The 12,869-nt window shown below is 35.3% G+C and overlaps 2 protein-coding genes across 2 annotated transcripts; both read right to left on the bottom strand.

Moving 5' to 3' along the window:
* Nucleotides 1-423: 423 nt before the first annotated feature.
* On the bottom strand, nucleotides 424-1,406 carry LOC111802592 (transcription factor bHLH167-like). Its single transcript, XM_023687018.1, has 3 exons — nucleotides 1,223-1,406; nucleotides 803-1,120; nucleotides 424-703 (listed from the first exon to the last, which is right to left on the bottom strand). Exons 1-3 carry the CDS (start codon nucleotides 1,334-1,336, stop codon nucleotides 608-610), a joined length of 528 nt encoding a protein of 175 aa, XP_023542786.1. The 5' UTR covers nucleotides 1,337-1,406; the 3' UTR covers nucleotides 424-607.
* A 3,304-nt stretch (nucleotides 1,407-4,710) lies between these two features.
* LOC111802137 (transcription factor bHLH167-like) lies at nucleotides 4,711-5,469 on the bottom strand. The gene is made up of 3 exons (XM_023686404.1): nucleotides 5,338-5,469; nucleotides 4,898-5,234; nucleotides 4,711-4,790 (listed from the first exon to the last, which is right to left on the bottom strand). Exons 1-3 carry the CDS (start codon nucleotides 5,467-5,469, stop codon nucleotides 4,711-4,713), a joined length of 549 nt encoding a protein of 182 aa, XP_023542172.1.
* Between the last annotated feature and the right edge of the window lie 7,400 nt (nucleotides 5,470-12,869).

The raw sequence follows: 12,869 nt of genomic DNA, 5'->3' as shown, positions 1-12,869 counted from the left end.
CGAGTGCACATGGCACGAGACAAGTGTGAGTTTCAGCCTGTAGGTTGTGACCCCCACATATCGACAGATAAGGTGACGACCTTCAAGTGGCGTCCATCCAACTAGGTGAGAGTTAAGACAGACAAGTGTAATGATGCAATCGAATAGGATGATGTATCATCCAACACACCAAGAAGAGTGTGCGTTAATGTCAAACTGAGACATAAACAAGATTAGAGGCAATGAGGCGACATGAGTTTCGACGACAAGCTCGTAAAGGGCCAATTAGGGCCTCGAGCCATAGTCTCAAAAACCGATTAGGACTCTGAAGATGTTAAAGCTCGTTGAATACGAACTCGTTATTTAAGAAACATAAATAATGAACATCTAATGCGAATAATGAGGAAAGTTCATATTTTATTTTAAACAAAACTCAAACTAGTGAGGAAAGTTCATCGTTTAAAGATTATAGATTTGCATTTATACCTGCCCTCCTTCAACCTAAATTAAATGATAATTCTTGATTAAATCAAAATAAAGAGCTAATTTATTGAATAGAGAAAACTAAAAGAGGCTGACATCGAAAATCTTCAAGATCAATCAATATTTTAGACAAACATTAAACGGTCTATTTGCCATTTTTGTACTGTGAAACAAACTTTTTCACAGTCTCACAGATCCTTTCTCCATCAACACCTTCGGAGCTCATCCCTTCTCCCACCATCTAGTTTTCAATTGTCACAAATATTATCAACTTACTTTACTCATTAGATTATATATTGATTCATGTAATTAATCAGTCAAATCAGATGTATTATCTTACCTGAGCTACTATCTTGTGAAAAACTCGATCTATGATCGTTGAGTGATTGATATGGACGATCTGAGTTCCGTTTTCTTGAAGCAGCTGAAGGATTTGACTTAAAACCAAGTGATAATCAGATCCAGTAGTCAAGAGAAACTCCAACGAAGAACCCACTTGATGAGCTTCAACTTGCACCAATAATCTTGCTTTAATTTCACCTTCTCGTGATCCCATTAACTTCTCTCTCTTCTCTTTCAATTTCTCCACGTTCTCCTTCAACTGTTTTATGTAATTTGTAGCGTTTTCTAACTGAACCGGCAGTGTCATTTCACCTTCCTACAAGAAAATCAAAATTTTCTCGGAGTTATTTAAACAAACTTCATCATCTAAACAAGATAAAAATATAGAGAGTAGAAAAAAAAAAAAAAAAAACGAAACCGCTGAGCTTTGGTTGGGGACAAGAGAATGGAGTGTGGAGAAAAGGGTCTTCATCTCTATGATCTTTCTATCCGTTTTGGTCGATGTTGAATAATGGATGAAGTTGTCCGCCATGGTTGGGAACTTGAGAACCTTAATAAGTTCTGGTTTTTTCAAAGAATAGCTAGTATAATGAAAATAGAGATATAAAAGAAAACAATGTAATATTTAAAAGAAAAAAATGGTTAAATCATATAAATTATTTTCGACACGTTTTTTAATTTGAGGCACATAGGTTCACAAACCAACAAAAAAGTGTTGAGAATCTAGCACAAACATGATAAGGAACATATGGAAGTGCAGGGAAAAGTGAGTATCAATTAAGAACATCCTTGTCCATATTCAAAATGTGGCTTTGTTGGTGCCACCACAACCACAACTTTGGGGATTAGTCTTGATACTCAACTTGCATGACCTTTCCAGGTCATGTTCTTATACATTTGCATAAAACATTGAAAAGTATTTGATGTAAGATAAAATAACACCGAAGAAAATATTAAAAATGATACCCTAGACTAACCTAAGATCTACAAAAGAAAATGCAACTAATCTATCGCAGGTTTCATGGACTTTAACGCGACACCGCCGTCAACCGTACAGAGGGTGTTTTGCCTTTACCAGCACTATAAGAATATAACAAGGCTGAAGTATTTTAAGAAATAATCAGTAAGTGACCCCACTATTGACGTTAGTAAATGCAAACACATGCAATATGAATGAAACCTATCATTTAAAATCATATTCTTCTCCACACACGGTCCACACGTGCGAGTATAGGCCCACCAGGTGAGACTCGCACACCCCCTGAGCCTGTTGGTCGGGCTAGCTCCTCTAGGCTGTAACCGAAGACTTGGAGGTACAGTGATCGTTGTACACCATGCTAACCATGAAGATCATTTCAATCTCACAGGGTATGAGTTTGTACTCATCATAAGAGGGAAATATCCCGACGAACGTGACAATAATGCATGAGGTTTCCATATTTTCCATGGTAAATAAGTCATGCTTGACAACCCCATTCATTTCTCACATATTTCACTCGGTAATATGCTTTCATAAATCATTTCGTTCATAACATAACTTTCAAATCATAGTTTTAGGGGTTCTGCATGGTAAAATTCCTCATTTCAATACATATCATAGCATGCCATAACGTGTCATGACCGTATTCATATCATAGTATACCATGACATCTCATAATATAAGATAATTCATCGTAACATAATTTGACGTTTCATTTATATTACAATGTTATTTGGTATGTCTTGATATATCATATAAAAGCACATATCACACATATGACACGTGCATAGCCACTGGTCACGTGTCATCATACATAAAGCAATTTTTCCAACTAACCAACAGTTGAGTCACTTACTTGGTTGCCCTAGGCCAAAGCTACTACGATCCTTTTGATGGTAACTTAACCGTTCTCACTCAAATTTAATTTTACATTCTAATGTGAGAATTCACTCACTAAATTTTTCATAAAATAATTTAAATTTACTACTAATCATTTAAATCAACTAAACCTAATTTTTGAGTTTAAACCTAATTTTACATCAAATAATTTAAATTTCATTTCGAAAATTTAAACTAACTAAAAGGTAGTGATTAGACACTTCTAAAAGTTGAAACTAGTAGAAGAGAGTCCACGTATATCAGATCCAAGGCGAATCAGCTGAAATGTCGGCCTGGAGCCAGCAGAAAGTGTGTTCTCTGATTGGTTTCGAACCGTTCAAGTGAGATGAATGGAACTAAGGGACCTCCCTTTTACAGTAGAGTTTAACTCCTCACTTTCTCAACATAACCGATGTGGGACAACTTTCACTTTCCTTTTTTTTTTTTTTCTTCTAATTTTCAGTTGTTATATCTTACACGTCTAAAAGGAACTTTCGTTCTTGAAAGTGTCTTAATCTTGGAATTACTCAGGATATTTCTCGCTCATCCCTTCCTTCTGTTCTCACATAGTTTCTTCAACTTCATGGTTCTGTAAATAGTATTTTCCTAGTACAGAAGACCTTCATTTCCTTGGGTAAAATACTTAGTGGTCTTGTCTCGTAACTTAGGTCATCGTCTATCTGTAAGGACTCATAATCTATGATGTGAGTTAGGTCATCCAAGTATTTCTGAAGCACACATACGTGGAATACGGTATGAACCACAAAGAGGGACAGTGATAGGATTAATTTGAATGCCACCAATCCAATCTGATCTATAATGTCGAAAGGTCCTATGAAACATGGGTTCAACTTTCCCTTTCATCCAACACTTAAGACGTCTTTCATTTCGAATAACTCTATTCATTCACGTGAACATACAATCAGTACAATCTCATTCATTCTTCACCTATTACACCCTGTCACATAAACTTTCATAAATCATTTCATTCTTCACCTATGACGTATCATTAACGTATCAGAATGTTCTTATCGATAGTACAATAATTGTGGTCGGCTGGCTGCAAAAGTGAAGGTAGGGAGAAAGGAAATGATGAAAGAAAATTTTGGTCATTTTTTAAATGATGAAAGTATGGGAGGATTCAAAGTTTAAACACCTTAAAACCCTTTTCTATACTCGATATCAAATATTTCACTAAAAATTTACTTATTTCAAATTAGTTTTTTTTTTTTGTAAATTGATTGAACATCACTCAATTTTGTGAGAATAATGTGCAAACGCACTATTAAATTGGATATGAAAAGTGTTTTTAACCCAACCTTTTCAGATTCTTGACCAAACCAACAAAGACAAGGGCTTTACATCACATCATGACACTGATTTAACTCTAGGAATCAGCTACCAAATGCATGTTAAAAGTGGTGGGGAATCCTAGACGTATGCGCTTTTCCCAAAGCTTTGCACTCTCTAGCCATAATAATAATATACATTATAAGATCTATTAGCTACACAAATCAACGACGTCTAATTTGTGAGGTAAGAACTTTGTGAGAATTCGCTCCGAACGTGGTGTTACAACCTCACTAAGAAGACAGTAGATTGTGACCCCACATGTCGACAGACAAGGTGGTGTCCCTCAAGTGGTGCCCATCTGACTAGGTGAGGGCTGAGATAGATAAGTGTCATGATGTTACCGAAGAGGATGATGTCTCATCCAACACACCAAGAAGAGTGTGCATTAATGTCAAACTGAGACATAAACAAGATGGAGGGAGTGAGGCAACACGAGTTTCGAAGACAAGCTCGAAAAGGATGACTAAAACTTCACATAACTTTTCTCCTCCATCGTATCTTTACATTCACATCGGTGGCATATAAAAAAAATCATTATATTGAGGTCGAGTTAAATCTCGATCTCGATATTTAATCGAAAAACATAAAATAAAATTGTGGCTATAAAACTTTTAAGAATAGTCAAAAGAAAATTTAGTTAATGTTAAACAAAACATTAAACAGTGTATTAGACAATCATTGTTTTAGACAAAACATTAAACAGTGTATTGATCATCTTTGTACTGTGAGACAAACTTCTTCACTGTCTCACAAATCCTTTCACCTTCAGCGCCTTCTGAGGTCGTCCCATCAGTCACAAATATTATCAATTTTTTACTTCTTATAGTTAATTTTTCTAATTAATTATTCATGTAATTAATCACATAAATTTGATTTATTAACTTACCTGAGCTATTATCTTGTGAAAAGCTCGATCTGCGACTGTTGATTGGTTGATATCGACAATCTCAGTTCCATTTTCTTGAAGGAGTTGAATGATTTGTCTTAAAACCAAATGATAAACAGACCCAGTAGTCAAAAGAATTTCCAACGAAGAACCCACTCGATGAGCTTCAACTTGCAAAATTAATCTTGCTTTATTTTCACTAGTGATGGTACTTTTTTCTCCCAATCCCATTAGTTTCTCTCGCTTCTCTTTCAATTTCTCTACGTTCTCCTTCAATTGTTTTATGTAATTTGTAGCGTTTTCTAGTTGATCCGACAGTGTCATTTCACCTTCCTACAAACAACTCAAAATTTTCTCGAAGTTATTTAAACAAATTTTCTCATCATTCAAACACTATAAAGATATAGAGAGTAAGAAAAAAAAAATGAAAAGAAACCGTTGAGCTTTGGTTGGGGACGAGAGAATGAAGCTCGGATAAAAGGGCCTTCATCTCTTCTCTTCTATTCCTCTCTATGATCTTTTCGTCGGTTCTTGTCGATGATGGACAATAGATGAAGTTGTCTGCCATTGTTGGAAACTTGAAAACCTTAAAAACTTATGGTTTTATGTCTTCGTTAGCTTAATGAAAATCAACACATAAAAGAAAATATTAATATTTAAAAAGAAAAAAATGGTTAAATCATATGAATTATTTTCCACACGTGTTTTAACTTGAGGCACATAGGTTCACAAACAAACCAACAAAAAGTATAGAGATTCTAGCACAAACATGATAAGGAAATTATGCAAGTGTAGGGAAAAGTGAGTATCAATGAAGAACATCTTTGTCCATCCTCAAAATGTGGCTTTGTTGTTGTCATCACAACCACAACTTTCAACACGAAAAAGTGAAATCTCATCTCTGAAGAGGGAACAAAACATTCTTTATAACGGTGCAAAAACTTCTCCCTAATAGATGTATTGTAAACCGTGAGGCTGACAGCGATATATAATGAGCCAAAACAGACAATATTTCTTAGCGGTGGGGTAGAGATGTTACAAATGGTATCAGGTCAGACATTGGGCTATGTGCTAGTGAGGACACTGGACCCTCGAGAGGGTGGATTGTGAGATCTCATATTTTTGGAGAGGGAAATGAAATATTTCTTATAAACGGTGTGGAAACCTCTCTCTAGCAGACCCATTGTAAAACCATGAGGCTGACGATGATACTTAACGGGCCAAAACAGACAATATTTGTTAGCAGTGGGGTTGAGATGTTACAAATTGTATCAGAGTCCGATACTAGGTTATGTGCCAGTGAGGACGTTGAGCACTCAAGGGGTGGATTGTGAGATCTCATATCGGTTGAAGAGGGGAACGAAACATCTCCTTGACAGACGTATTGTAAAACCATGAGACTGACTACGATACTTAACGGACCAAAACGGATTTTGATTGTTACACTCGACCACGTTGGTGGTGAAAATTGATAAACAATTAATCAACAATTAATGCACTAAGACGTGGATTTTAACCGATGAACAATTATTAAGCTATCAATTTGAATTCATATGCCAACTAAACCCTAGGGTGCTGACACCGACAATGGGAGTGGTTGCTGCCATGGAAGAAGTAAAGACGATAAGGGCTCTACACCACAGTACGACACGACACTCAGAAACCTATAGAAGTCAGTGAGCATGTACAAGAAGTTTAAAGTGGAGGGGTATCCACTCCACGTGATATGGGGCAAGGGAGAGAGAAGCATATAAATATCAAACCAAATACAATTATTGGGTGGAAGAGAGTGAAACCTCGTAAAAAGACCACGTACCTATGAAACTATTATCTAATAATAATAAAGGTTTAACACTAGTAGATATTGTCTGCTTTGACTCGTTACGTAAAAATGTCAGTTTTACGGTTTTAATACACATCTATTAGGGAGAGTTTTCAACTCCCTTATAAGCAATGTTTCATTCCCCTCTCCAATCGATGTAGGATCTCATGGGAGCCAGCTTCCTCGCTGACACACGGCTCAGTATCTGGCTTACTAACATAGTGTCAGAGTCATGCCCTAAACTTAGTCATGTCAATAGAATTCTCAAATGTCAAACAAAGAATTGTGAGTTTCGAAAGTGTAGTCAAAAGTGACTAAAGTGTCGAACAAATGGTATACTTTGTTCGAAGACTCTAAAGAAGGAGTCAAGCCTCGATTAAGAGGAAGCTGTTTGAGGGTCCTGTAGAGACAAAGAACGGCTCTACACTATGACACTGGTAGAACTCTATGAGTTTGCTATCAAATGCAAGAAGTTCATAGTGGTGGGATATTCTAGACGTGAGTGTGTTTGTCGAGGCTTTGTTCAACCCACTTCGCATGGTATGGGGTAGGTGCAAGTTGAAGACACTCTATTTGTTTTAACTAATCATAATAATAATAATTTTCTTATAAGGTAGACATATCTGGTGAGGTTGAGGCTTGGAAAGAATCCATTTTAAATGTAACTGAAAATTTTAGTTTAAGCTACAAATGAAAAAGGGGTGGAGAGAGACTTTTCTTTGTTAGCTAAATGAGGATCGGGATGGAGATTCGGTCTTCGACCTCTGCCTCGTTTTGAGCTCGTCATGCTTCACTTTTATATATAAATATAAATATATGTATATGTAATAATAATAAGAAGTTAGTTTTGTTTCTTAGTTTTTATATATATATTTATATTTATTTATTTAGTAAATAAATAAATAAGTGTTGTTTTTTAAATGTTGAAGATGATATTATAGTATTAAAAGTAGAATTTTTAAATGTTAGGTTGAAGTATATTTTTTTCTTCTAAAATATTTTTTAATTTATTATGATGTTTTATATTAGGGTTTAGGGTTTGTGCACGGTACCAATACCAATTAATTCTCCGATTTTTTTACTATGCATGTGAGTGAGGAAAAATTATGCTGAAAGGACTTCTGATGTTTGTGAGGATAGTTTTCACTAAGCGAGGATTAAGTAGCATGACCATGTCACAGAGGATAAAGGAAAAGGTCAGAGTCATCAGGTGTTGAATCTAGATTATGCAAATCTCACCTAAGGTCGGACAAAGCTACAAAATTAGGCAAAATATATATATGGGGCTTAAGTTCTCCTTAAGACTTGTCATGAGAGTGTCAAGAACAAAACATTGCACGGTTAAAATGTACAATCGTGATAGTAAGCCACATTTTATGTGTCTAGTGGAACAAGAATGTCAGGAAAAGGGTTGAATGAAGACAACACAAGTGTGTCAAGAGTGTCAGTTTCGACACGGTAGTTGTGTTGTCAAGATTAGATAATGTTGAGCATTGAAGCCAAAACTCCCCCAAGTGCAAGAGTGTCGTGTGTGTTACATCAATGAGGGAGTTTTACCTATAGTGAAACAAGAACCAATCTTATTTGCCAAGGACTTGGGTTTTTGAAATGGACAACAGTAAATTATAAGACAAACCAGGTTGAGTATCTTCCAAATAACCATTCACATTAGAAGAATAGTATCAATGGTTGCAAGTCAAAGAAGCGAGGAGTCATAATACAAATCCTTATGGGGGATGGCGTTGTTGCAGATGAGGCAGCTGTGTTAAATGGGGGAAGCGAATAGGTCACTCATCCCATAGGAGTTTTCCAAGGAACGAGCACATTTGTATTTCGTAAGCCACCACCTTGTCTTAAAATCAAGTGATAATCAGATCTAGTAGTCAAAAGAAACTCCAACGAAGAACCCACTTGATGAGCTTCAACTTGCACCATTGTACTTTCTTCTCCCAATCCCAATAGCTTCTCTTTCTTCTCTTTCAATTTCTCCACGTTCTCTTTGAGTTGTTTTATGTAATTCGTGGCGTTTCCTATCTGATCCGACAACATCGTTTCACCTTCCTGCACCCAACTCGAAATTTTTTTGGAGTTATTTCAACAAACGATAAAAATAGAGTATAAGAAAAAAAAAATCCTTAGGCTTTGGTTTGGGACAAGAGAATGGAGCCTCGAGTAAAGGGCTTTCATTTCCTCTCCTCTATTCTTCTCTATCAGTTTTAGGTCGGATTTCAACGAAGATGGACTATGGATGGAATTGTTCGCCATCGTTGGGAGCTTGAAAATCTTCGAAAAGTTATGGCTTTTTCTCTTTTGATATATGCAAAGAAAATATGGGGAAGAATAGGAGTAATGAAACCTTGACATGTAATATTTAAAAGGAAAAAAAAGATCATCAAATATGATATATTATTTTGCGCACGTTTTTAACGTAAATTTAGGCACGTGCATAGATACAGAACAAATCGAGATTCGAGCACAAACATGAGGAGGAAATTATGGAAGTATAGTTTAAAGTGAATATCAATTAGGGACATCCTCATCCTTATCCTTATCCTTGTTCAAATGAGGGCTTTGTTGGTGCCACCAAAGTTAGTAGTTTAGTTGTAAGTGTAATCCCAAATGGCCTATGTTGGTTGTGGGCTCATAGGATCATGATCCCAAATGGCCTATGTTGATGATATTCTTGTCTCACGATTATGTTGAGAAAATATCGATACGTTAACGATGGACAAACTCATCAAAGTTATTTTTAAAAGTATACTAATCTCTTATTTTATATACAAGTTTTTATCGTTTTGCTCTATCTTCGAAATTCTTCAAATAATGTCAAATTATTATAAAAGACGCTTATTAAACTTTATAGATTAATAAGTTCAAATTTATTTTGATATCGTCTGATGAACTCATGGAAGATGGGAACGAGTGGTTGCAAGTAAAGGTGTGGAAAGATGGGAGACATCTGAAAAATAAAGTATAAGGGTATTTTAGTCATTTTTATAATAATGAAAAGTCGATTCACATGTAACTCATCCTCACCATGCAACTTGTATGCAGCTCGACAACTCTAAACGTTTTTTTTTTTTTTTTTTTTTTTTTTTTTTTTTTTTTTTTTTTTTTTTTTTTTTTTTTTTTTTTNAATTTTTTGGCTTTTTGGGTCCATATTTAAGTTGATTTTAGGATAATTTGGTGGGTGTAGTTTTACAAATGAGTTTTAAGATCCATTCTCATATATTAGACTGCGGAAGAATTAGGTTGGATGAATTGTTTGATGCATGAATAACACTTACTATGTTGACTAAAATTATTTGCTAATAATATAATTATGTATATCTTATAGAAAACACCATATTATACATATATATGTTATACGAGATACCATGAATATAATTATGCATATGTTATACGAGAAACCATGAATTAGAAATGTCTAAAAAAAAAAATATGATGGAAAAACCATGATTATAAAGGTGAGATCTCACGTAGGGTGGGAAGAAGAAAAAAGCGTTCTTTATAAGGGTGTGAAAATCTCTCCCTAACATACACGTTTTAAAACCTTAAGGTTGACCGCGATACGTAACAGGCTAAAGCGGACAATAGTTGCTAGCGGTGAGCTTGGCCTGTTACCAATGGTATCAGAACTAGACACAGAGCAGTGTGTTAATCAGTACACTAGGCCCCACATTGGTTGGAAAGGAGAATAATGTGGAAACCTCTCCCTAGCATACGCGTTCTAAAATCGTGAGGCTGATAACGATACATAACGAGATAAAACGGGCAATATCTTATTTTAAATGCATCATAATTTAATTATTGGAATTCGTGTTAGTGTTTGCATATATAAAAGCTATTATAACACTTGGAATGAGTATCCTAGACGATGAAGCTTTGTTAAGTCCACTTCACATGGGATGTGGTAGGTGCGAGACGCTAAAGCTTTGTTTAATACGATGGGGTTGGTGCGAGTTGAAGCACATGGTACGAGGTAGGTGCGAGTTGAAGGCACTCTATTTAGTTAAATAACGGACCTCCACAATGGAATCATATTATTCACTTTGAGTATAAGCTCTCTTAGTTTTGTTTTTGATTTTTTCAAGTGGCATCGTATCAATAGAGATCATGTTTCTTGCTTATAAACCTATGATCTTTCTTTTATCAGCCAATTTGGGGTTACACTTTCCAATAATTCTCAGTAATTCTTTGTTCGAACGAAGTAAATCATAGAGCCTCTCCTTCTCTGAAGCCCTCGAACAGTCTCCCCTTAATTGAGACTAGACTCCTTCTCTAGAGCCCTCCAACAAAGTACACCTTTTGTTTGATATTTGGGTCACTTTAATTACACATTTTGTTTGATATTTGGGTCACTTTAATTACACATTTGAGACTCGCAATTTTTTTGTTCGACATTTGAAAATTCTATTGACATTGATAAGTTAAAAGGTCTGAACACAACTATTTTGTGGGAAATACTCGAGCTTTTATTAAGACCAATCAAGAGAAGATTACAAAAGAGTCTATAAAGGGTACTATACTACTATTTGTTTGAGATTGCTTAGGCTCGAAAAATTAATAGGGTGGAGGCGTATTTATAGTAAGGCTAGACTATTTATTTCTAAAACATATATATATATATATATATATATATATATATATATATATATATATCTTTATTCCTAAAATATATAGACAATAGATTCGTACCGTTATTAGGTTTGACCCTATTGGATTAGGGATGATATTTTAACACTCTCCCTCAGCACTAGTTCTCATTTGTCGTACCACATTGAGCTGACAGCAAAAGCCCTCGTATTTACTAGTATTCAGCTCTTTTGTAAACAAGTTTGCCACCTTCGGGATTTTCTCTCTAATAAAATGGTAGTACACCCCCACATGTTTTGTTCTAGCATGAAATATTTAATTTTCTACTAGGAAAACTGTAGATTAGTTGTACCGACTTGTGATACCAATTGTAAATTTCTAGTCCAACTCTTCGGGCAAGAAAGCATTCTTCATATTTATCTGCCATAATTTCTAATTTTTACTTGCCGCAAGCACTAGTGGGACCGGTATGGTAGTGATTTTCGCCACTGGACTAAGGGTTTTATCATAGTCATACTATATTGTTGAGAAAACCCTCGAGCAACCATCAAGTTTTGTATCTCTTGATTGATTCATTCAGGTGAATCCTCGAGCAACTAACCGATCAAGCCTTGTATTTCTTCATTGATCCATCAGGGCGACGCTTTATTTGTATGCCCGCTTGCAAGAGATGACTAACCAATTAAGCCTTATAACTCTAGTTCCCATATTTGATTTTGCTTCAATGCTATAATTTCTTTCTCCTCTGACAATTCGAACTTTGTGGTGCTTCTTCCTACGTCTCTTCAAAAGCACCCATTTGACGAAATGTGTGTAGTTTTGATGATGATCCTCTTCCCACATAGCATACTAAGAATTTCAAGAGATTAAACAATTTACACCAACCTTACTCTAATACCATATTAGGAGAACAGCATGAATTTAAGGCAAATAAGTGACACCATGAACATGAGGTGTGCGACATCTTGACTTTTTAAGGGAGTGAACAAAGGACGGATACTTAGTCATCAATTATAATTTATCATATATATCATATTTGATATTTTATTATATGCAAATCTCTAGATATTTTACTTTCATTAAAGCTTACCATAGCTATTATATTTGCCCTTTTAATTTAGACAAATATTTGTATCAATTTATCATTTATTGTTCTTTTCATATTCTTGTAATTTATTTTATGATTATAAACAGAGAATTTCACCCCAACAACGAGTTGTAGACCGACAATGGAGCCTCCTAAATTGGAGATTGAGCGATGACAAAGCCTCGGGACGATGAAGATAGAGAAACAACAAGACCTCTAGGAAATGGGCCACGATGAAACTCCCAACTTAGAGATGGAGCAACAATGAAGTCTCCAAACTTAGGATTGAGTGACAAAGAAAATGAGACCACAAAATACCATAGTATGTTGATCGCTTATTATTTCGAGACGATCAAAAAGTAAATGTTGAATGTCAGTTTCTCGATGTGGAGATACTTATCCTTTAAAAAACAAAAGTCAAATATTTGCTAAAACAAAAGTCAAATATTTGCTAAAACCATCC

The sequence above is a fragment of the Cucurbita pepo genome, chromosome LG09 (assembly GCF_002806865.2).
Source record: "Cucurbita pepo subsp. pepo cultivar mu-cu-16 chromosome LG09, ASM280686v2, whole genome shotgun sequence".
NCBI lineage: Eukaryota > Viridiplantae > Streptophyta > Magnoliopsida > Cucurbitales > Cucurbitaceae > Cucurbita > Cucurbita pepo.
The sequence above is the reverse complement of the archived record's forward strand: the minus strand, read 5'-3'. Positions and strand labels throughout refer to the sequence as shown.

Coding starts and splice junctions, on each gene's coding strand:
- LOC111802137 (XM_023686404.1), bottom strand. CDS start 5,469: ATGGCAGACAACTTCATCTATTGTCCATCATCGACAAGAACCGACGAA. Junction 5,235..5,337: donor TCCCCAACCAAAGCTCAACG/GTTTCTTTTCAT, acceptor AGTTGTTTGTAG/GAAGGTGAAATGACACTGTC. Junction 4,791..4,897: donor CAAGATAATAGCTCAGGTAA/GTTAATAAATCA, acceptor GGACGACCTCAG/AAGGCGCTGAAGGTGAAAGG.
- LOC111802592 (XM_023687018.1), bottom strand. CDS start 1,336: ATGGCGGACAACTTCATCCATTATTCAACATCGACCAAAACGGATAGA. Junction 1,121..1,222: donor TCCCCAACCAAAGCTCAGCG/GTTTCGTTTTTT, acceptor ATTTTCTTGTAG/GAAGGTGAAATGACACTGCC. Junction 704..802: donor TTCACAAGATAGTAGCTCAG/GTAAGATAATAC, acceptor ATTGAAAACTAG/ATGGTGGGAGAAGGGATGAG.